The sequence below is a fragment of the Oncorhynchus gorbuscha genome, linkage group LG18 (assembly GCF_021184085.1).
Source record: "Oncorhynchus gorbuscha isolate QuinsamMale2020 ecotype Even-year linkage group LG18, OgorEven_v1.0, whole genome shotgun sequence".
NCBI classification, from domain to species: domain Eukaryota; kingdom Metazoa; phylum Chordata; class Actinopteri; order Salmoniformes; family Salmonidae; genus Oncorhynchus; species Oncorhynchus gorbuscha.
Window position 1 is genome coordinate 67,546,937 of NC_060190.1, and position 25,955 is coordinate 67,572,891.

General features: G+C 44.2%; 1 protein-coding gene across 2 annotated transcripts in view; it reads right to left on the minus strand.

The window, feature by feature from the left end:
* Nucleotides 1-25,955, minus strand: part of LOC124003688 (potassium voltage-gated channel subfamily D member 3-like) — a 141,737-nt gene that overhangs the window by 7,517 nt on the left and 108,265 nt on the right. For both annotated transcript variants that reach the window (XM_046312204.1, XM_046312203.1), the window contains exons 3-4: nt 17,239-17,407; nt 3,967-4,071 (exon numbers count right to left, since the gene is read on the minus strand). In XM_046312204.1, coding sequence (XP_046168160.1) covers nt 3,967-4,071; nt 17,239-17,407 — 274 coding nt within the window. The remainder of the gene's footprint in view (nt 1-3,966; nt 4,072-17,238; nt 17,408-25,955) is intronic.

The window sequence follows — 25,955 nt, forward strand, 5'->3', positions numbered from 1 at the left end:
CAGCAGAGATCACTAAAACAGACATCAGAGAGCACTAAAACTGACATCAGAAAGCACTAAAACAGACATCAGAGAGCACTAAAACTGACATCAGAAAGCACTAAAACAGACATCAGAGAGCACTAAAACTGACATCAGAAAGCACTAAAACAGACATCAGAGAGCACTAAAACTGACATCAGAAAGCACTAAAACAGACATGAGAGAGCACTAAAACATCAGAGAGCACTAAAACAGACATCAGAGAGCACTAAAACAGACACTCAGACAGCAGAGAGCACTAAAACAGACATCAGAAAGCACTAAAACTAGACATCAGAGAGCACTAAAACAGACAGCAGAGATCACTAAAACAGACAGCAGAGAGAGAGCTAAAACTGACATCAGAGAGCACTAAAACAGACATCAGAGAGCTCTAAAACAGACATCAGACAGCACTAAAACAGACAGCAGAGATCACTAAAACAGACAGCAGAGAGAGCTAAAACTGACAGCAGAGAGCACTAAAACTGACAGCAGAGAGCACTAACACTGACAGCAGAGAGCACTAAAACACACATCAGAGAGAGCTAAAACTGACAGCAGAGAGCACTAAAACTGACAGCAGAGAGCACTAACACTGACAGCAGAGAGCACTAAAACAGACAGCAGAGAGCACTAACACTGACAGCAAAGAGCATTAAAGCAGATGGCAAAGAACGAAAACTGACAACAGAAAACTAAAACAGACAGCCGAGAACTAAAACTGACAGCAGAGAGCACTAAAACAGACAACAGAGAACACTAAAACAGACATCAGAGATCACTAAATCAGATCACTAAAACTAACAATAGAGAGGACTGAAACAGACAGCAGAGAGCACTAAAACAGACAGCAGAGAACACTAAAACAGACATCAGAGATCACTAAAACAGATCACTAAAACTAACAATAGAGAGGACTAAAACAGACAGCAGAGAACACTAACACTGACAGCAGAGAGCACTAAAACAGACAGCAGAGAGCACTAACACTGACAGCAGAGAGCACTAACACTGACAGCAGAGAGCACTAAAACAGACAGCAGAGAGCACTAACACTGACAGCAGAGAGCACTAAAACAGACAGCAGAGAGCACTAAAACAGACATCAGAGAGCACTAAAACAGACATCAGAGAGCACTAACACTGACAGCAGAGAGCACTAAAACTGACAGCAGAGAGCACTAAAACTGACAGCAGAGAGCACTAAAACTGACAGCAGAGAGCACTAAAACTGACAGCAGAGAGCACTAACACTGACAGCAGAGAGCACTAAAACAGACAGCAGAGAGCACTAACACTGACAGCAAAGAGCATTAAAGCAGACGGCAAAGAACGAAAACTGACAACAGAAAACTAACACAGACAGCCGAGAACTAAAACTGACAGCAGAGAGCACTAAAACAGACAACAGAGAACACTAAAACAGACAGCAGAGAGCACTAAAACAGACATCAGAGATCACTAAATCAGATCACTAAAACTAACAATAGAGAGGACTAAAACAGACAGCAGAGAACACTAAAACAGACAGCAGAGAACACTAAAACAGACAGCAGAGAACACTAAAACTGACATCAGAGATCACTAAAACTGACATCAGAGAGCACTAAAACTGACATCAGAGAGCACTAAAACAGACATCAGAGAGCACTAAAACAGACAGCAGAGGGCACTAAAACAGACAGCAGAGAGCACTAAAACAGACAGCAGAGAGCACTAAAACAGACAGCAGAGAGCACTAAAACAGACATCAGAGATCACTAAAACAGACATCAGAGATCACTAAAACAGATCACTAAAACTAACAATAGCGAGGACTAAAACAGACAGCAGAGAACACTAAAACAGACAGCAGAGAAAACTAAAACTGACATCAGAGAGCACTAAAACTGACATCAGAAAGCACTAAAACAGACATCAGAGATCACTAAAACAGACATCAGAAAGCACTAAAATAGACATCAGAGATCACTAAAACAGACATCAGAGAGCACTAAAACAGACATCAGAGAGCACTAAAACAGACATCAGAGAGCACTAAAACAGACAGCAGAGAGCACTAAAACAGACAGCAGAGATCACTAAAACAGACATCAGAGAGCACTAAAACTGACATCAGAAAGCACTAAAACAGACATCAGAGAGCACTAAAACTGACATCAGAAAGCACTAAAACAGACATCAGAGAGCACTAAAACTGACATCAGAAAGCACTAAAACAGACATCAGAGAGCACTAAAACTGACATCAGAAAGCACTAAAACAGACATCAGAGATCACTAAAACAGACATCAGAGAGCACTAAAACAGACATCAGAGAGCACTAAAACAGACATCAGAAAGCACTAAAATAGACATCAGAGAGCACTAAAACAGACAGCAGAGATCACTAAAACAGACAGCAGAGAGAGCTAAAACTGACATCAGAGAGCACTAAAACAGACATCAGAGAGCTCTAAAACAGACATCAGACAGCACTAAAACAGACAGCAGAGATCACTAAAACAGACAGCAGAGAGAGCTAAAACTGACAGCAGAGAGCACTAAAACTGACAGCAGAGAGCACTAACACTGACAGCAGAGAGCACTAAAACACACATCAGAGAGAGCTAAAACTGACAGCAGAGAGCACTAAAACTGACAGCAGAGAGCACTAACACTGACAGCAGAGAGCACTAAAACAGACAGCAGAGAGCACTAACACTGACAGCAAAGAGCATTAAAGCAGATGGCAAAGAACGAAAACTGACAACAGAAAACTAAAACAGACAGCCGAGAACTAAAACTGACAGCAGAGAGCACTAAAACAGACAACAGAGAACACTAAAACAGACATCAGAGATCACTAAATCAGATCACTAAAACTAACAATAGAGAGGACTGAAACAGACAGCAGAGAGCACTAAAACAGACAGCAGAGAACACTAAAACAGACATCAGAGATCACTAAAACAGACATCAGAGAGCACTAAAACAGACATCAGAGAGCACTAAAACAGACATCAGAAAGCACTAAAATAGACATCAGAGAGCACTAAAACAGACAGAGAGATCACTAAAACAGAAAGAGAGAGCAGACATCAGAGAGCACTAAAACAGACATCAGAGAGCTCTAAAACAGACATCAGACAGCACTAAAACAGACAGCAGAGATCACTAAAACAGACAGCAGAGAGACTAAAACTGACAGCAGACAGACAGCAGAGAACACACTGAAAACAGACAGCAGAGAACACTAAAACTGACAGCAGAGAGCACTAAAACAGACAGCAGAGAGCACTAAAACAGAAAGAGCAGCAGAGAGCACTAAAACAGACAGCCAGAGATCAGACAACAGAGAACACTAAAACAGACATCAGAGATCACTAAAAGATCACTAAAACTAACAATAGATCAGACAGCAGAGAGCACTAAAACAGACAGCAGAGAACACTAAAACAGACATCAGAGATCACTAAAACAGATCACTAAAACTAACAATAGAGACTAAAACAGACAGCAGAGAACACTAAAACAGACAGCAGAGAACACTAAAACAGACAGCAGAGAAACTAAAACTGACAGCAGAGAGCACTAAAACAGACAGAGCACTAAAACAGACAACAGAGAGCACTAAAACAGACATCAGAGAGCACTAAAACAGATCACTAAAACTAATTATAGAGAGGACTAAAACAGACAACAGACAACACTAAAACAGACAGCAGAGAGCACTAACACAGACAGCAGAGAGCACTAACACAGACAGCAGAGGGCACTAAAACAGACATGCTTGAGCTTTTGCTCAGCGGGCTAACAGCCTTGTGGTATTCACCACTTGGTGCACACATCTTGGGGTCAAACCTGGTTGGTGACATGTGTATATTTCAAACTAGGACTGGGTCCTTTAGCTCAGTGGGCTAATGCAGTCTTGGGCCCTCAGAGGTCAAATGGGAGCCTTACCGTGAGCTCCAGCAGGTCGTTGAGGAGGTCGTTGCGTTTGCTCTGGAGGAATCCCGTGCAGGAGCTGCCCGCCTGGGCTATTCTTATCCTGGCCAGTCTGGCTTTCTGTGTGGGGAGAGGTTAACGTGTCAGAACCAGACAAGGATGAGAAATGTCTTATCATCTAATAGTGAGAATGTGCAGCCTCATCACCCCTTCCCTGGATGATGTAAAATGATGACTCGTATTATTATGGCTTGAAAGGGTTTAGAGTTTCCTATGGTTCAATCTATTTCATGTTAGCTATTATGATCTATTTCATGTTAGTGCAATTTCTGTTTTTAGTAGGATTCTGAGGCACTTCCAATGGATCCTTGGTGGGGAATAACTATACACAAAAGAAGAAAAACAGAAGCTAATTGTAGATGGAAATAAAAAAGAAGCAATTAAAACTTGCTGCCAATCAGTGTAAAAACATTGAAATGGTGATAAAGATGATGAAGGACATTATGGTAGGTGAGTTTTGAGTCTGTCAATCCATGCAGGACTTCCAAAGTTCTCTTTTGTTCTAAATCCTAGAGATCTTTCCTTGATCTTGGTGTGTCTGTGACTTATGAAACGGCTATACAGTATGGTAAATGGGGGTGATTCATCTCTTTTCCAGTCCTGTTTATATCACAATGAATCAAGCTATCCTTCAGCCCCAGTCTCCCTTGTAGTTAAAGCAGCAGGTTTTCCTCTCATAGTCTCTTTATTTATTGTCGTTTTGATACATTCTCCATCTCCATGACGGAATCATAAGGCAAGTTATTGGTTAATAAAAAAGTACTTTGAGATCACAGAGGACATCTGACAGAGAAAAAAAAAGTGAGATTCAAGTGACTACCTTAGGAAAGTATTCAGACCCCTTGACCTTTTCCACATTTTGTTAAGTTACAGCCTTATTCTAAAATGGATTTTTTTAAAATAAGGTTGAAATTGAGCTCAGATACATCCTGTTTCCATTGATCATCCTTGAGCTGGCCTCCTGGCCAAACTGAGCAATCAGGGGAGAAGGGCCTTGGTCAGGGAGGTGACAGAGCTCTAGAGTTCCTGTGTGGAGATGGGAGAACTTTCCAGAAGGACAACTATCTCTGCAGCACTCCACCAATCAGGCCTTTATAGTAGAGCGGCCAGTCGGAAGCTCCTCCTCAGTAAAAGCACGCTTGGAGTTTGCCAAATAGCACCTAAAGACTCTCAGACCATGAGAAACAAGATTCTCTGGTCTGAATGTAAAGTGTCACATCTGCAGGAAACCTGGCACCATCACTACGATAAAGCATTGAGATGGCAGCATCATGCTATGGGGATGTTTTTATCAGTGGCAGGGACTTGGAGACTAGTCAGGATCGGGGCAAAGATGAACGGAACAAAGTACAAAGAGTTCCTTGATGAAAACCTGCCCCAGAGCGCTCGGGACCTCAGACTGGGGTTAAGGTTCAACCTTCCAACAGGACAACGACCCTAAGCACACAACCAAGACAATGTAGGAGTGGCTTCGGGGCAAGTCTCTGAATGTCCTTGAGTGGCCCAGCCAAGAGCACGGACTTGAACCTGATTGAACATATTTGAAGAGACATGAAAATAGCTGTGCAGTGACGCTCCCCATCCAACCTGACAGAGCTTGAGAGGGTCTGCAGAGAAGAATGGGAGAAACTTCCCTAATACAGGTGTGCTAAGCTTGTAGCATTACATTTACATTTAAGTCATTTAGCAGACGCTCTTATCCAGAGCGACTTACAAATTGGTGCATTCACCTTATGACATCCAGTGGAACAGCCACTTTACAATAGTGCATCTACATATTTTAAGGGGGGGAGAAGGATTACTTTATCCTATCCTAGGTATTCCATTAAAATGGTGGGGTTTCAGGTGTCTCCGGAAGGTGGTGATTGATTCCGCTGTCCTGGCGTCGTGAGGGAGTTTGTTCCACCATTGGGGAGCCAGAGCAGCGAACAGTTTTGAAATGGGCTGAGCGGGAACTGTACTTCCTCAGTGGTAGGGAGGCGAGCAGGCCAGAGGTGGATGAACGCAGTGCCCTTATTTGGGTGTAGGGCCTGATCAGAGCCTGGAGGTACTGAGTGCCATTCCCCTCACAGCTCCGTAGGCAAGCACCATGGTCTTGTAGCGGATGCGAGCTTCAACTGGAAGCCAGTGGAGAAAGTGGAGGAGCGGGGTGACGTGACCTTGGGAAGGTTGAACACCAGACGGGCTGCGGCGTTCTGGATGAGTTGTAGGGGTTTAATGGCACAGGCAGGGAGCCCAGCCAACAGCGAGTTGCAGTAATCCAGACGGGAGATGACAAGTGCCTGGATTAGGACCTGTGCCGCTTCCTGTGTGAGGCAAGGAGTACTCTGCAGATGTTGTAGAGCATGAACCTACAGGAACGGGCCACCGCCTTGATGTTAGTTGAGAACGACAGGGTGTTGTCCAGGATCACGCCAAGGTTCTTAGCGCTCTGGGAGGAGGACACAATGGAGTTGTCAACCGTGATGGCGAGATCATGGAACGGGCAGTCCTTCCCCGGGAGGAAGAGCAGCTCCGTCTTGCCGATTCAGCTTGAGGTGGTGATCCGTCATCCACACTGATATGTCTGCCAGACATGCAGAGATGCGACTCGCCACCTGGTCATCAGAAAGGGGGAAAAGAGAAGATTAATTGTGTGTCGTCTGCATAGCAATGATAGGAGAGACCATGTGAGGTTATGACAGAGCCAAGTGACTTGGTGTATAGCGAGAATAGGAGAGGGCCTAGAACAGAGCCCTGGGGGACACCAGTGGTGAGAGCGCATGGTGAGGAGACAGATTCTCGCCACGCCACCTGGTAGGAGCGACCTGTCAGGTAGGACGCAATCCAAGCGTGGGCCACGCCGGATAGCATCATTCCCAAGAAGACTCGAGGCTGTAATCGCTGCCAAAGGTGCTTCATAGTACTGAGTAAAAGGTCTGAATACTTATGTAAATTTATATCTGTTTTTTAAATATATAAATTAGCAAAAAAATCTAAATCCTGTTTTGCTTTGTGATGATGGTGTATTGTGTGTAGATTGATGAGGAAGAAAAACTATTTAATCAAGATTAGAATAAGGCTGTAACGTAACAAAATGTGCAAAAAGTCAAGGTGTCTGAATACTTTCAAACGGCACTGTAACAGTCAAACGTGCTTTTCAATCGTTCAAGGTGAGTGTCATTTCTTTTACATTGATCCGGGCGAACGCTTTGCACAAACACACTTTAGAAATCCGAAAAGAGTTGGAGCATCACGTCTCCCAGAAGACTCCTGTGATGTAATGAAACCCATTTGCTGGTTTAGAGGTTTGGTGATTCAACCTGTGAGACAACCTGTGCTGTCCTTGGGGATTACAGAGCGTGTGGATATGTGTGACTGTGCCAGAACCTGTAGCCTGGTCCCAGATCTGTTTGTACTTTTTTGCCAACGCCTATGTCATTGACAAGACAGTACAAACAGATCCGGGAACAGGCCAGCACTTCTATGCTGCTGCTTTCTCTGGCCCTCACCAGTGGGATATATAGGACATGTCACTTAAGTGAGCAGACTGCCTGTCTCATGTCATTCGCTTTACTCAGACAAGTTGATGAAAGGCTTCATTTGATGTAGGAAAAGCTGAAATGAATAAATGAAAAACTGGAGCAGTATCTAACTGAAAGGAGGCATTGGAAATATGGGTGATGTGTACTGAGACACACTGTCTCTCTCTGGCCCTGACGGCACACTGTCTCTCTCTGGCCCTGACGGCACACTGTCTCTCTCTGGCCCTGACGGCACACTGTCTCTCTCTGGCCCTGACGGCACACTGTCTCTCTCTGGCCCTGACGGCACACTGTCTCTCTCTGGCCCTGACGGCACACTGTCTCTCTCTGGCCCTGACTGCACACTGTCTCTCTCTGGCCCTGACGGCACACTGTCTCTCTCTGGCCCTGACGGCACACTGTCTCTCTCTGGCCCTGACGGCACACTGTCTCTCTCTGGCCCTGACGGCACACTGTCTCTCTCTGGCCCTGACGGCACACTGTCTCTCTCTGGCCCTGACGGCACACTGTCTCTCTCTCTGGCCCTGACGGCACACTGTCTCTCTCTGGCCCTGACGGCACACTGTCTCTCTCTGGCCCTGACTGCACACTGTCTCTCTCTGGCCCTGACGGCACACTGGCCCTGACGGCACACTGTCTCTCTCTGGCCCTGACGGCACACTGTCTCTCTCTGGCCCTGACGGCACACTGTCTCTCTCTGGCCCTGACGACACACTGTCTCTCTCTGGCCCTGACGGCACACTGTCTCTCTCTGGCCCTGACGGCACACTGTCTCTCTCTGGCCCTGACGGCACACTGTCTCTCTCTGGCCCTGACGGCACACTGTCTCTCTCTGGCCCTGACGGCACACTGTCTCTCTCTGGCCCTGACGGCACACTGTCTCTCTCTGGCCCTGACGGCACACTGTCTCTCTCTGGCCCTGACGACACACTGTCTCTCTCTGGCCCTGACGGCACACTGTCTCTCTCTGGCCCTGACGGCACACTGTCTCTCTCTGGCCATGACGTCACACTGTCTCTCTCTGGCCATGACGACACACTGTCTCTCTCTGGCCCTGACGGCACACTGTCTCTCTCTGGCCCTGACGGCACACTGTCTCTCTCTGGCCCTGACGGCACACTGTCTCTCTCTGGCCCTGACGGCACACTGTCTCTCTCTGGCCCTGACGGCACACTGTCTCTCTATGGCCCTGACGGCACACTGTCTCTCTATGGCCCTCTGTCTGGCCCTGACGGCACACTGTCTCTCTATGGCCCTGACGACACACTGTCTCTCTCTGGCCCTGACGGCACACTGTCTCTCTCTGGCCCTGACGGCACACTGTCTCTCTATGGCCCTGACGGCACACTGTCTCTCTATGGCCCTGACGGCACACTGTCTCTCTATGGCCCTGACGACACACTGTCTCTCTCTGGCTCTGACGACACACTGTCTCTCTCTGGCCCTGACGGCACACTGTTTCTCTTGTCCTGACGGCACACTGTCTCTCTCTGTATGGCACCACTTAACTTTGCCGTGCCATTAACACCGTGACCCCAGCCCAGTCAGAACCTGCTGTGCTGTGGGTGAGAGCCCTCCCTATTGCTCTAGCAATTAGATTTGTGATTTGTGTTCACTAAAATAAAACCTTTGCTGCCATGACTCTGGGCTTCAGTAGCATTTCACCAGTGAATAAGACGCGCCACAAAGTTCTACTTGTCCTCTTTTTGTGGCTGGTCAAGCTAGTGGCAACCCTCAGTTAGAGTAAATGGGATGGTGCATTAGGGGAGCCCGCCACAATGGGTTGTTGCGTAACAATACCAATCTTAGTACCCTTCTTACATATTATTGTACTTTACTTAACTATGAAAATAGAATAACTATCCGCCTGTCTGCTAGATGAAGTTAAAGGTCTGTACTAGGACGAGGAAGACAGGATAGGATACATGAGAAGTCTGTTTTTTTATGATGGCCAGCTAATTGTACTGGGAGACTGGAGCAGCCAGCCCGCTATTAAATCGGGGACGAAGACTGATGAGGGGGAGGGAGGGAGAGGTGAAGACAGCTAATTTGAGAGACACCCGCTCTGGCTTGTCAGCGCACGTGGGCCAACTCACCGGGCACAGATGTCAGTTCAACATCTATTCCACGTTGGTTCAATGAAATTTCATAGGAATGAAATGGAAACAACGTTGATTCAACAAGTGTGTGCCCAGTTTGAAGGTGCATGTGGTACACATTTCAGAAGCCTGGCACAAGAGAGTAATAACTGTTAGCAGGTACGGGGAGGAGGTAGGGGGTAGGGGTCGTCAGGGATAGTCTTTAGAGACTGATTAGCACCGTGTCTATGACGTATCCACTGCAGTGTTAGAAGATAAAATGGCAATGCTACTCACTGTAGAAACCATAGGAAAGCACACACCAGTTATTTGCCTTAACATTTGATCTCAGGACTGTAACCACAGGAATGTGACCTCAGGAGTGTAACCTGGGGAGTGTAACCTGGGGAGTGTAACCCCGGGAGTGTGACCTCAGGAGTGTAACCTGGGGAGTGTAACCTGGGGAGTGTAACCTGGGGAGTGTGACCTCAGAAGTGTGACCTCAGAAGTGTGACCTCAGAAGTGTGACTCAAGGAGTGTAACCTGTTGAGTGTAACCACAGGAATGTGACCTCAGGAGTGTAACCTGAGGAGTGTAACCTGGGGAGTGTAACCCCGGGAGTGTGACCTCGGGAGTGTGACCTCGGGAGTGTGACCTGGGGAGTGTAACCTGGGAAGTGTAACCTAGGGAGTGTAACCTAAGGAGTGTAACCTAAGGAGTGTAACCTAAGGAGTGTAACCTGAGGAGTGTAAAGTGAGGAGTGTAACCTCAGGAGTGTGACCTGGGGAGTGTGACCTGGGGAATGTAGCCTGGGGAGTTTAACCTGGGGAGTGCAACCCAAGGAGTTTAATCCAAGGAGTGTAACCTGTTGAGTGTAACCTCAGAAGTGTATCCTCAGGAGTGTATCCTCAGGAGTGTAACATGAGGAGTGTAACCTGAGGAGTGTAACCTGGGGAGTGTGACCAGAGGAGTGTGACCAGAGGAGTGTGACCTGAGGAGTGTAACCTGAGGAGTGTAACCTGGGGAGTGTAACCTGTTGAGTGTGACCTGTTGAGTGTGACCTCAGGAGTGTGACTTCAGGAGTGTGACTTCAGGAGTGTAACCTGGGGAGTGTGACCAGAGGAGTGTAACCTCAGGAGTGTAACCTCAGGAGTGTAACCTGTGGAGTGTAACCTGGGGAGTGTAACCTGTTGATTGTGACCTCAGGAGTGTAACCTGAGGAGTGTAACCTGAGGAGTGTAACCTGAGGAGTGTAACCTGTTGATTGTGACCTCAGGAGTGTAACCTCAGGAGTCTAACTTGAGTGTAACCTGAGGAGTGTAACCTGAGGAGTGTAACCTGTTGATTGTGACCTCAGGAGTGTAACCTCAGGAGTCTAACTTGAGTGTAACCTGAGGAGTGTAACCTATTGATTGTGACCTCAGGAGTGTAACCTCAGGAGTCTAACTTGAGTGTAACCTGAGGAGTGTAACCTGAGGAGTGTAACCTGAGGAGTGTAACCTCAGGAGTCTAACTTGAGTGTAACCTGAGGAGTGTAACCTGAGGAGTATGACCTCATACTGAACTCAACTACACTCTGCCTTGATGGACTCTTATCTTTTTAGGAAAGGTCAACACCACTGGGGCTGTGGTGAGAGTGGTTAGGCACAGCCACTTAATGCTTGGTGTGTGTGTGTACTTAGCGTTTAGTGGGTATGGTCAGAGCACCTGTAGAGGGTCTCTCTCCCAGGAACTCTGAGAACACACAGGATGTGTGCAGGCTGACGGGCATAGCAGTCGGACATTTGTTTTTGTCTTGTCCCTTGTAAACATAGTTTTTCCTTGTTTTTTCTCTCGTATATATATTTAATATTTTAATATCACTTTCTATCTACGGACTGAATATACTCTCCTGCAACCCGCCTCACCCAATGTGGTACGGATATGCTATTTTTATACTTAAGAACTCATCAACTCATCAACAGCTAGCCAACTAACTGGCTACCAGCTAACTGGCTACTAGTTAGCCACGGCCTGCTAGCTGTCTAATGTACATCGGACTGTTAGCTTAAGAGGCCCACCGGACAAATTCTTTGGCCACTATACCCACCATGCTGATCCGTCGTCTGAACCGTCACCTGACCCGGAACCCCAACAGATGCTAGCCAGCTAACTAGCTACTAGATAGTAGTCTGCTAGCCACTGCTAGCGGTCATCAGCTACCTTTAGCACGGACAACTCTCGCCAGTCTGCACAGCGCGACTCAAACCAGAGCAATTCGGACTCTTTTTTCTCCACATCTCCGGATTCCTAACGCAAGCTCTGAACCTTTTTTTTTTCTTCACCCGGATCACCGCAGCTAGCTAGCTGCTATTCGAATGGCCACTCCTGGCTAATGTCACTGTCCCGAAGCAATAACCAATTAGCCTGGAGCTAGCCTTGCTAGGCCCATCTCCCGGCTAGCCAAAGAGGTCCATCAGCCACTACTTCGGCTACAATATCTCGTTTTGCCAACTAGCTTGGACCCCCGTCGACTCATCACGACTGGACCACCGATGTCATTTGCCCGATGGGGTTTTTCTCAACTCGCTCCGCCATCGCTTCGTCCCCTGAAATCCCATCCGCTAGTATGCTAGTCGCGGCCTGCTAGTTGTCCAGAGCACATCGGACTGTTAGCATAAGAGGCCCTCCGGACAAATTCTTTGGCCACTATACCTATTCTGCCAATTGACCTGGTTTACCACACGGAGCCCTACTGATCCGTCTGTCGATGTAATAGCACGAGGGGGCCACAACACACTTTCTTCCGTCGCGACGTCCCTCCAAGGCCCTTCTGTTAGCTTGCTAGCCCCGGCCCGCAAGCTGCCTGAAGCCACTCACTGGACTCCTATGATCACTCTACGCATGCCTCTCGCTAACGTCAATATGCCTTGTCCATTGCTGTTTTGGTTAGTATTTATTGTCTTATTTCACTGTAGAGCATTTAACATGCTGGTCATTTATGAACATTTGAACATCTTGGCCACGTTCTGTTATAATCTCCACCCGGCACAGCCAGAAGAGGACTGGCCACCCCACATATGCTCTCTCTAATTCTCTCTTTCTTTCTCTCTCTCTCTCGGAGGACCTGAGCCCTAGGACCGTGCCCCAGGACTACCTGACATGATGGCTCCTTGCTGTCCCCAGTCCACCTGACTGTGCTGCTGCTCCAGTTTCAACTGTTCTGCCTTATTATTATTTGACCATGCTGGTCATTTATGAACATTTGAACATCTTGGTCATTTTCTGTTATAATCTCTACCCGGCACAGCCAGAAGAGGACTGGCCACCCCACATAGCCCGGTTCCTCTCTAGGTTTCTTCCTAGGTTTTGGCCTTTCTAGGGAGTTTTTCCTAGCCACCGTGCTTTTACACCTGCATTGTTTGCTGTTTGGGGTTTTAGGCTGGGTTTCTGTACAGCACTTTGAGATATCAGCTGATGTACGAAGGGCTATATAAATAAATTTGATTTGATTTGATTTGAGTTCCACCTACCACCTACCATTTTTATGCTGATGCTGATGATACTGTTATTTACTGTTGTGTCTCGTCTCTTACAAAAGCTTTCCAGAACATCCAAACTGCTTTTTATACTGTTCAACATACCTTGTGTCAATTGAAGCTTATCCTCAATACTGACAAAACTAAACTAATGGTGTTTTCTAATGCAAGAAATAGACCTCTGAACCTTTCACCTATTACTAGCTGTCAGGACAAGGAGATTGAGGATGTAACCTCATAAATATCTTGGAATTTTCATTGATGACGGCCACTCTTTTAAATTGCGTATATTCAACAAAAAAGCTGAAATTGGGATTTTATTTTAGGAATAAGGCCTGTTTTTCTTTTGAAGCCAGAAGGAGGCTAGTATCAGCTACATTTATGCCTTTACTAGACTACGGGGATATTCTATATATGAATGCTTCCCCTCAATGTTTGAGATCAATTGACACTCTTTACCATGGCACTTTGAGATTTATTTTAAACTGCAAAACCCTTACGCACCACTGCACTTTGTATACCAGGGTTGGCTGGCCTTCTCTAGTCACTCGTAGGCTCAGTCACTGGTATACTTTTATTTACAAAGACATTTTGGGTTTACTACCTTTTTATTTGTGCATTTCTATTGTTCAGAAATGTGGTGGGTACTCTCTTCGTTCGCTGGACTTTATCCTGCTAACTGTTCCAAATGTCCGAACTGAATTTGTTAAAAGGGCTTTTATGTACTCTGCGCTGTCGTCTTGGAACACCTTACAAAATACTTTTAAACTGGAAGAACTTGTCCCGATTGGTGTTTTTAAATCACTGATGAAGGATTATGAGGCTGATTCCCTGACCTGTCAATATTTTTAATTTGCTGTTTTATACTCTTGTGAATTCAATGGTTTTTACTAGATTACTTGTAGTTTTTCATATTGTCTGTCTGTAATTTTTTGTAATGACTTGGTGCTGCCTATATTGGCCAGGGCGCTCTTGAAAAAAGAGATTTTAATCTCAATGAGCCCTTCCTGGTTAAATAAAGGTTAAATAAACCACACATGCCGTGACATCACCTGGTTTAAATGATATTTCTAGGGACAATATATCTTTCATCGTCATTATATGCACAGGTTTAGCCTCACTGTATCCACATCCTACCATACTTTTGTCTGTACATTATGCCTTGAATCTATTCTACTGTGCCCAGAAATCTGCTCCTTTTACTCTCTGTTCTGAACGTACTAGACGACCAGTTATTTTAGCCTTTAGCCGTACCCTTATCCTACTCCTCCTCTATTCCTCTGGTGATGTGGAGGTTAAACCAGGCCCTGCAGTGCCTAGCTCCACTCCCATTCCCCAGGCGCTATCATTCGCTGACTTCTGTAACTGTAAAAGCCTTGGTTTCAGGCACGTTAGCATTAGAAGCCTACTCCCTAGGTTTGTTTTATTTATTGCTCTAGCATACTCTGCCAACCCGGATGTCCTTGCCGTGTCTGAATCCTGGCTCAGGAAGACCACCAAAAACCCTGAAAATTTCCATCCCTAACTATAACATTTTCCAACAAGATAGAACTGCCAAAGGGGGCGGTGTTGCAATCTACTGCAGAGATAGCCTGCAGAGTTCTGTCTTACTATCCAGGTCTGTACCCAAACAATTCGAGCTTCTACTTTTAAAAATATACCTTTCCAGAAACAAGTTTCTCACCTTTGCCGCTTGATATAGACCACCCTCTGACCCCAGCTGTGCCCTGGACACCATATGTGAACTGATTGCCCCCCATCTATCTTCAGAGCTAGTTCTGCTAGGTGACCTAAACTGGGACATGCTTAACACCCCGGCCATCCTACAATCTAAGCTTGATGCCATCAATCTCTAACAAATTATCAATGAACCCACCAGGTACAACCCCAAATCTGTAAACACGGGCACGCTCATAGATATCATCCTAACCAACTTGCCCTCCAAATACACCTCTGCTGTTTTCAACCAAGATCTCAGCGATCACTGTCTCATTGCCTGCATCCGTAACGGATCTGCGGTCGAACGACCACCCCTCATCACTATCAAACGCTCCCTAAAACACTTCAGCGAGCAGGCCTTCCTAATCGACCTGGCCCGGGTATCCTGGAAGGATATTGAATATGGAATTAGGAATTTCAATATGCATTTTTCTACGGCTGGCCATGCTTTCCACCTGGCTACCCCTACTCCGGTCAACAGCACTGCACTCCCCACAGCAACTCGCCGAAGCCTCCCCATTTCACCTTCAACCAAATCCAGAGAGCTGAAGTTCATAAAGAACTGCAAAACCTGGAGCCCTACAAATCAGCCGGGCTAGACAATCTGGACCCTCTCTCTTTAAAATTATCTGACGAAATTGTCGCAACCCCTATTACTAGCCTGTTCAACCTCTCTTTTGTATCGTCTGAGATTCCCAAAGATTGGAAAGCTCCCGCGGTCATCCCCCTCTTCAAAGGGGGAGACATTCTAGACCCAAATTGCTACAGACCTATATCTATCCTACCCTGCCTTTCTAAGGTCTTCAAAAGCCAAGTTAACAAACAGATTAACGACAATTTCGAATTCCACCGTACCTGTTTTCAGAGCTGGTCATGGGTGCAACTCAGCCACCCTCAAGGTCGTAAACGATATCATAACTGCCATCAATAAGAGACATTACTGTGCAGCTGTATTCATCGATCTGGCCAAAGCATTCGACTCTGTCAATCACCACATTCTTATTGGCAGACTCAACAGCCTTGGTTTCTCAAATCATTGCATCGCCTGGTTCACCAACTACTTCTCTGATAGAGTTCAGCGTGTCAAAACGGAGGGCTTGTTGTCCGGACCTCTTGCAGTCTCTATGGGGGTGTCACAGTGTTCAATTCTCAGACCGACTCTGTTCTCTGTATACATCAATGATGTTGCTCTCACTGCTGGTGATTCTCTGATCCATCTCTACGCAGACGACACCATTCTGTATACTTCTGGCCCTTCTTTGGACACTGTGTTAAAATAGCCTCCAAAACTCTACTCAACAAATTGGATGCAGTTTATCACAGTGCCATCCGTTTTGTCACCAAAGCCCCATATATTACCCACCACTCGTCGCCAAACCCACTGGCTCCAGGTCATCTACAAGTCTGCTGCCAATGACTGGAACGAACTGCAAAAATCAATGAAGCTGGAGACCCATATCTCCTCACTAGCTTTAAGCACCAGCTGTCAGAGCAGCTCACAGATCACTGCACCTGTACATATCCCATCTGTAAACAGCCCATCCAACTACCTCATCCCCATACTGTATTTATTTATTTATCTTTCTTCTTTGCACCCCAGTATCTCTACTTGCACATTAATCTTCTACACATCTACCATTACAGTGTCTAATTGCTATATTGTAATTACTTCACCACCATGGCCTATTTAATGCCCATAACTTACCTCATTTGCACTCACTGTATATAGATTTTTCTTTTTTCTACTGTATTATTGACTGTATGTTTGTTTATTCCATGTGTAACTCTGTAACTCTGTGTTGTTGTATGTGTAGAACTGCTATGCTTTATCTTGGCCAGGTCGCAGTTGTAAATGAGAACTTGTTCTCAACTAGCCTACGTGGTTAAATAAAGGTGAAAATAAATAAATAAATAAATATGCAACTCAGACACTGAGTGGGTACTCAATGGGAGAACACCCAGCTGAAAATGTCCAAAATATCCTTTCTGCCTTTCATCAAATAGAGCAGATTTGTCATCAGATCTTTGCCGCTGACATTAAACTAAGGATCCTTTGCTAAATGGTGTTTTTATTGTGTGATGCTGGAACAAGGGCCTCCCATCGACCTCCAAGCAGTTCCTAGTGCGTAACCTCTCACATCTGTCTGTCTGCTGCATGCCAGAGGTCTAGCGGGCCGGGGCTAGCCTCTGAAGATAGGGGGGCGAGTGGTGTCGCACACACACACACACACACACACACACACACACACACACACACACACACACACACACACACACACACACACACACACACACACACACACACACACACACACACACACACACACACACACACACACACACACACACACACACACACACACGATCCATCAGGTCAATGGTGTTCACCTGTACTTTCTGAGCACGCCGTTTGTCAGCTCTCTGGTTCTGGTGATAGATGCGGCTAAAGTTGGACACGATGACGGGAACGGGCAGGGCGATTACCAGCACCCCGCTCAGAGAACAGATAGAACCAAAGATCTTCCCTGCGATCGTCTTGGGCACCATGTCCCCGTAACTATAGAGAGAGAGAGAAAGAGAGAGGGAGAGGGACGGGGGAGATAGAGAGAGAAATAGGGAGAGAGAAAGAGTAGAAAATATGATATGCTGTATTGGATACATTTAAAATGCAATCTCCAGTTCTGAAACTGTACATTTGACCTTCCAAAGGGTTAGCATCTCAGCAGGTTGTGTGTGTGTATGTATGTGTGTGTTTATGTGTATGTGAGTATGTGTGTCTGTGTATTGTGTACCGAGACGCTCTCTACTGTTTGACTTGGGGGCTAAACCCATATCAACAGCGACTCTTCCATTCCCAGCCTTCCCATTCGTTTCTTGCTATGCAATTACATGTTGCTCTCTCAGTTCCTTCGGCTGAGGCTAATTTTATTACACAGGTGGAGGAGGCAGTGACAAGCTTAGTAACAGGTGGGGAGAGGCAGCGAGATAGAGGCGCTATCTGGGCTGCTCAGACAGGGCACAACAAAGTCACGCCAGCACAGCTCCTTTCTTGTCAGTTCAGGGGCAGGCAGGGTGAGCACAGGGGAACAAATCCCTTTGTCAATGGGGACTTCAGGTACAAGCTCTCATGAAGTTGAGCCAAAACAGAGGTGTGTGTGTGTGTTTATTTATTTAACCTTTATTTAACTAGGCAAGCCAGTTAAGAACAAATTCTTATTTACAATGACGGCCTACCCCGGCCAAACCCTAACCCGGACAACGCTGAGCCAATTGTGCGCCCCCCCTATGGGACTCCCAATCAATCAAAAACCCTTGAATGAGGAGGTGTCCAAACTTTTGACTGGTACTGTATAGGCTAGGGTACATGTGACTGTATTGTGTGGGTGTTCAGGTACATGCATATGAGTGCAATAGCGATAATGTTTAGGAAAATGTCAAAGATTAGGTTATTCATTTGTCTTCCACGTGTCCATAGATCTATGTTAATTCCCCTTTTATTCAATATAGGACATAATTCAACTTCTAAAAAACCATTAGTGGGCTTCCTGTTAACAACATGACAGAAAACAGGGTATATACTGTTTTTGGGGTGTGTCGTTTCATTTGGGGACTCAGCAGTGGGGGGGTTTCAAAATTGTATTCTTATGTGATGCACTACTCAGTCTGAGTTAAGTTATTATTTAATACTACTGAAACATAAACAGTTCATTTAAAGCAGTCTCCTGGAATGTTTGGGGCATGGGGTCAAGAGGTAGAAAATTCTAACATTCTTAAAAATGGAAAGGGTTTTAATTGTAATGCTACAGGAGACCCATTTATCTTCAACAGAACATGCTGAAGGGGGACTGGGTGGGCAAGGGGTATTTATCTTATTTTAGTTCAAACAAAAGAGGCACTGCCATCCTTGGAAATAAAATGTCCCATTTATTATTTGAGCACCAAGTTACAGACCCTGAAGGACTATTTATTTTGAATACAGGTAATATACTTAGTCAACATCTTACTATACTAAATGTATATGCCCGGAACACATGCTCCACCAAAGGGACTTGGGTTTATTTCAGGAGACTACAGTGCCTTGCGAAAGTATTCGGCCCCCTTGAACTTTGCGACCTTTTGCCACATTTCAGGCTTCAAACATAAAGATATAAAACTGTATTTCTTTGTGAAGAATCAACAACAAGTGGGACACAATCATGAAGTGGAACGACATTTATTGGATATTTCAAACTTTTTTAACAAATCAAAAACTGAAAAATTGGGTTAGGGTTAGGGCAAAATTATTCAGCCCCCTTAAGTTAATACTTTGTAGCGCCACCTTTTGCTGCGATTACAGCTGTAAGTTGCTTGGGGTATGTCTCTATCAGTTTTGCATATCGAGAGACTGAATTTTTTCCCCATTCCTCCTTGCAAAACAGCCTGAGCTCAGTGAGGTTGGATGGAGAGCATTTGTGAACAGCAGTTTTCAGTTCTTTCCACAGATTCTCGATTGGATTCAGGTCTGGACTTTGACTTGGCCATTCTAACACCTGGATAAGTTTATTTTTGAACCATTCCATTGTAGATTTTGCTTTATGTTTTGGATCATTGTCTTGTTGGAAGACAAATCTCCGTCCCAGTCTCAGGTCTTTTGCAGACTCCATCAGGTTTTCTTCCAGAATGGTCCTGTATTTGGCTCCATCCATCTTCCCATCAATTTTAACCATCTTCCCTGTCCCTGCTGAAGAAAAGCAGGCCCAAACCATGATGCTGCCACCACCATGTTTGACAGTGGGGATGGTGTGTTCAGGGTGATGAGCTGTGTTGCTTTTACGCCAAACATAACGTTTTGCATTGTTGCCAAAAAGTTCAATTTTGGTGTCATCTGACCAGAGCACCTTCTTCCACATGTTTGATGTGTCTCCCAGGTGGCTTGTGGCAAACCTTAAACAACACTTTTTATGGATATCTTTAAGAAATGGCTTTCTTCTTGCCACTCTTCCATAAAGGCCAGATTTGTGCAATATACGACTGATTGTTGTCCTATGGACAGAGTCTCCCACCTCAGCTGTAGATCTCTGCAGTTCATCCAGAGTGATCATGGGCCTCTTGGCTGCATCTCTGATCAGTCTTCTCCTTGTATGAGCAAAAAGTTTAGAGGGACTGTCGTTCCACTTCATGATTGTGTCCCACTTGTTGTTGATTCTTCACAAAAAATACAGTTTTATATCTTTATGTTTGAAGCCTGAAATGTGGCAATAGGTCGCAAAGTTCAAGGGGGCCGAATACTTTCGCAAGGCACTGTATATCTGGCTTTGGATTAACTGGATAAATCTTCAGCTGCTCCAGTCTCGATTCATAGAGCCTCAAATACTCTTAGAAACATTTGTGATTCATCTGGTTTAGTAGACATATGGAAAGAGCTAAATCCTAATGTCAGAGACTATACTTTCTACTCTAGGCCCCATAATTAATTTTCTAGATTGGGCTATTTTTTATGCCCTCTACTTACATGCATGTTGTTCAGTCATGTGCTATTGGTTCTATAGTTATTTCTGACCATGCCCCCAGTGTATATAGATAATGAAATTGGCAAAACAATCCCAAAACAAAATACGTCTCTGCTTAACAATAAAGGATTCTGCTCTGTGATAAAAGATAAATTATCACATTATTGTCTCGACAATCAACTCTCTCCTGTCTCAGCTGCAATTGTCTAGGATGCTGCTAAAGTAACTATAAAGGGTTTTATAATATACCCAAGCCTCTCTGATCAAGAAGCTTAGGATAGAAAATAGGGAAATGTTGGAGGCTGAAGTAAAGCCTGTAGAACTTCTTCATAAACAACAACCAACCCAGGAGAACAGGAAGTCACTAGCTCATGCTGAGACCAAACTCTATTTAGATCATACAAAACATGTAAAGAAAAACGATTGTTTTTAACCAAGCAAAAATATTCTGAGTTCGGTAATCGTCCATCTTGCACACCAACTTTAAAAATAACAGAACGAAAGATCGATTAAGTCTATAAGGATGGCAGATGGCTACACTTCTTATGATCCATTGCTTGTCAATAATATGTTTTGTGACTTCTAAAAATCTCTTTATACTTCACAATGTACAAGATCTAACAACAAAATGACAAAATATCTGAATAAGATAATCTTGCCCTCTACAGTATATCAAATGAGCATAGAAATAGACTAAATGCTCCCTTCACTCCTGAAGAGGTTTGGGAAACTATTAAGGCAATGCCTTCTGGCAAGGAACCCAGCCTTGATGGCTTCCCGGCAGAGTTCTTTGGCCTGTCTTCATGCCTGCTCTAAATGATATGTTCGAAACAGACATCATACCAGAGTCCTGGAAAACTGCATCCATTAGCCTGTTTCTATAAAATGGACAATGTGAGACGTGCTTTAATATCATAAACCATCTTGGCCGAATGAAAGACCCTGCACTCATTGTCTCTCTCAATGCTGAAAAGAGATGAGTGGAAATGATTGTTTCCTGAATTAGAAAAAGTCAATCGGGGTGACAGTTTTATTAATTTAGTAAAATTCTGACCCATCAGCGGCAGTTAACACAACTGGTAAATTATCAGAAAGATTTCCTATCGGTAGGGGCTATCGTCAAGGCTGTCCTTTATCTCCTGCTCTGTTCTTGTTAGTCATAGAACCACTGGCTGAGGCAATAAGGTCTAGGGGCATCTCTATGGGTGACGAAAATCATAGAATTTCATTAATTACTGATGATGTGTAATGGACATCATATCTGAATATGGTAGCCTGTCGGTACAACATTTACACAGATAAATCCATGGCTTTACCTTTAAATATCCCCTCTACAATCAACTTAGCGTTTCTATCTCCATTCCAATTGACTGAAACAGACTTTAAATACTTGGGCTATACAGTACCAGTCAATAGTTAGGACACAACTACTCATTCAAGGGTTTATCTTTTATTTTTTAGGATTTTCTACATTATAGATAATAGTGTAATAATGAAGACATCAAAACTATGAAATAACACATATGGAAATATTTAGTAACCAAAAAGGTGTTAAACAAATGATAATAGATTTGGGCAGGGGCGCAGTCATGGGTGCAAAACAACTCATTCTCATTTGATTTGCACCCATGACTGCGCCCCTGCCCAGTCATGTAAAATCCATAGATTAGGGCCTAATGAATTTATTTAAATTGACTGATTTCCTTATGTGAAAAATCATCAATATATCAGTAAAATCATTGAAATTGTTGCATGTTGCGTTTATATTTTGTTCAGTATAAAATCATAGTTCCTCATAGTAAGCTATTTAAAAATGATTTCCAACAATCTCCCAATCTTTGGTGTGAAAGAGCAATGGAAGTTACAGGCCTACTGCTGCATTGGCCTTTAGGCTCTGCACCCATTTCTTTTGCCAACAACGGATCACAGTGTTTCAATGTGTCCATATGGTAGAGGCTGGTGATCTTGCAGTAATGTTTTTAAAATGCATAGAGCTTCCAGCTCACATTGTAAAGTGGTGGGTGATGCGCTGATAGCCTGTTGCCTTCACTTGATGGTGAATGGGATGCGCGCTTTAGTACCAGTTGAGAAATAATAAATATAGTAGCTCTTTTTAAGAGCACACCAAAATGTTTTTTAACACATGATTACATTTACAGTAGTTGCACAATGAATGGGCTTATAAAAGTGTGTTTTTCTCAAGCAGCAACCAGCTGAGGAGCAGCAGGAGAAATCCCTCTCAAAATAACCTCTGCTCTGTATGCTGTGCGCTTCTGATAGTTGTGTTGGATAAATATAATACACGATGACTAACAAAAATACACATAAGCCAATTTAATTCCACTAAATTATGTCAATTAACCTATAGATGGTCAAATGTATTTACATCGGCTTGCATTTCCATCAATGACTGAAATGCATTATTTTGCAATGGGATTGTTTTTCTTCTCCCGGTCATTTTGGCCATCAACATTTTTATTTATTGGGTTTTCTTTTTTTAAATCGGCCAAAAGCCGGTAATTGGCGGCTAAAGGAAACCCTGTGACAGAAGCGTCCTCTGACTGCTCTGATTCTGGCCATTAACTTTCCTCTCCACTGCGTCCTGCACAGATTGGACCCCTGACAGGTAACACATGGGCTGTTGCCTCTGCTGGCTCTCAGGGGACTCCCGGGGCCTGCAGGAAGACGCACACCACTGACTTAGGCACTGGCATCAAACTTTTCCTGATGTGCATTGTCTCACACAAACTCCCTCTCCATTTCCAAACGTCTTCTGCAAACTAGCTCTGCCTGCCACACTCACTGAATGCCCACGACTTCTTCTCTGAGGGAAATGGGATTGTGTCATTACCAAGGTTACTCCTAAAAAGCAAATTGAGCCATAAAATGTTTCTTCTACTTCGTGCTTTCTTATGCTTTTTTCAGAGTCAATCACCCCTGGCAAACATTTCCTTTACATGGAGAGGGAGACACACAACATAATAAAAGGACGGCAACTCTGGATAAAAACAGCCCAAAATGATCCCAGCTGTCAGAATGGAGTATCAGAGCTGCAACGTCTCTGAAGCATTGAGACGGGTGTGTTGAGTTGTGTCCTGGCTGCCAAGTGGTGGATCTCTCAGTCCATGCCGTCTGTCTGTCTCTCTATTACGGATGACACCCCAACGGCTCCGTCTCTGCATAACAGCTCTACAGCCAGATAGAAATGTGAAAAATAACGCCTCACAAATAATTGTTTTCTCTTGACCTTTCTCGAGGTTTAGTAAAAGAGAAGTAGACGTTTAAAAACTTCCTGACGATTATGATCCGGTCATTTTAATGACCTTACTTTTAGAATTACGAACCAACCATTTAGAGAACGGCAAAATGTTGATTGGAGGTGGAGGCATGGAAAGTTGGATGTCCCCTCTGTAACATCAAAGCTGTAAAATAACTAACATTATAGAAAACCACATTCACCTGGAAAACATCCTTTGTTCGAGATGAAGGAAAACAATACAATGTGTTACTGTGACACCATAAAGCCAGTACTGCGAAACTATTTGGCTAATCTACAGAGTTTGATTTTCAGACACAAATACATTAATTAGTATCCACTCCACACAACCATAGAGGAAGACAGAGGAAATTAGGAGAGGAGAGTTATTAAACAAAGCTGCACTGACACACACACACACACACACACACACACACACACACACACACACACACACACACACACACACACACACACACACACACACACACACACACACACACACACACACACACACACACACACACACACACACACACACACACACACACACACACACACACACACACACACACACACAGAGAGAGAGAGGTGAGCTCCTAAAACACAGTGTGGATGTCACTGGAATGGAACCTCATTATAACTAGGTGATTATAATTAATCAGAAAGTTAGTGGCTCGTTTTATGATGGAAAGAAAGCAAATTAAACATTTGAACATGCATACTGCAAGCTAATCCAACTCATACAGGTCAATAAAGTGAACATGTGACAGAGCAAATGGTCTATGGTTTTGATTTTGACAATTACTTACAGCAGACATTTGAGTGAAAAACGAATAGGCTAACAAGCCTATATTTGTCAGAGAAACAAACAATGTGGTTACAAGAGACAGAAGAGAAAGCTAAAGATACTCAACTACTGCATGCTGTCATTCCTTTGGCAAATGAGTTTCTTCAGGCATTATATTGGTATTGTGGGATGCTCCATATTGACATGATCTATTGTCCGTTTTACAGAGGAATGAGAGGAGGACGGGGAGGAGAAAATCACTTGTGAAGAAATTTATTCGGTCTGTGTCCGTGTTTTACCCCTTCAATTTCTTCTTCATTAAATAAATGTCTCCAATTGTTTCCACTACAAGGTCATTTTTTTTAAGCGGGTTCTTCTTGCCTAGTAAAATAAAGGTGAAAAAAAAAAAAATAGTATTTTGATGAACATGAAATTAAATACACTGAATCGATCGTTTCAAAAAGACGCATCACAACCAAAACAATCCATTAAACTCAATTATTTCAGCTTGTTTGGGGACCGAATGAAAGCAGTGGAGATCTGTCAAACATACTTAATACTGTAATTTGCTTAAAGGTCCAATGCATCCATTTTATCTGAATATCAAATCATTTCTGGATATCAATTATGTACCTTAATGCCATTGTTTTCAATTAAAATGGTCAAGAAGAAACAAAAATAGCTTCTTAGCACAAAGCTATTTCTCAAGCAATAATTGTGCTAGGACTGTGTGCGAGTGGTCTGAGTGAGCGGCCTAATTGGACTAGCCGATTGGGAGGGACATGTAACCTGAAAACTGGCTGTTATTGGCAGAGGGCAAACTCTCCTTGTTATTGGTGCCTGATGTCACCAGGCGGTCCAGAACACCTCCCATGAAAAACAAGCTGAAATTTCAGGTGGTCTTTTAAGACAACTCTTACACTAATATGGCATTATAATACTTTTTCCAATTTCACAGTATTATCTCAAATGAATAGTGTGGAAATATACACTGAGTGTACAAAACATTAGGAACACCTTCCTAATATTTAGTTGCACCCCCTTTTGCCCTCAGAACAGCCTCTATTAGTTGGGGTATGGACTACAAGCTGTCGAAAGCATTCCACAGGGATGCTGACCCATGTTGACTCCAATGCTTCCCACAGTTGTGTCAAGTTGGCTGGATGTCTTTTGGGTGGTGGACCATTCTTGATACACACAGGAAAACCCCAGCAGTGTTGCAGTTCTTGACACACTCAAACCGGTGCGTCTTGCACCTACTACCATAACCCGTCCAAAGGCACTTAAATATTTTGTCTTGCCCATTCACCCTCTGAATGGAACACATACACAATCCATGTCTCAAGGCTTAAAATTCTACACTGGTTGAAGTGGATTTAACAAGTCACATCAATAAGCAATCATAGCTTTCAACTGGATTCACCTGGTCAGTCTATGTCATGTTCCTAATGTTTTGTACACTAAGTGTATATACAGTACATTCGGAAAGTATTCTGACCCCTTCCCCTTTTCCACATTTTGTTGTTACAGCCTTATTCTAAAATGGATTAGATTGATTTAAGGAAAAAAT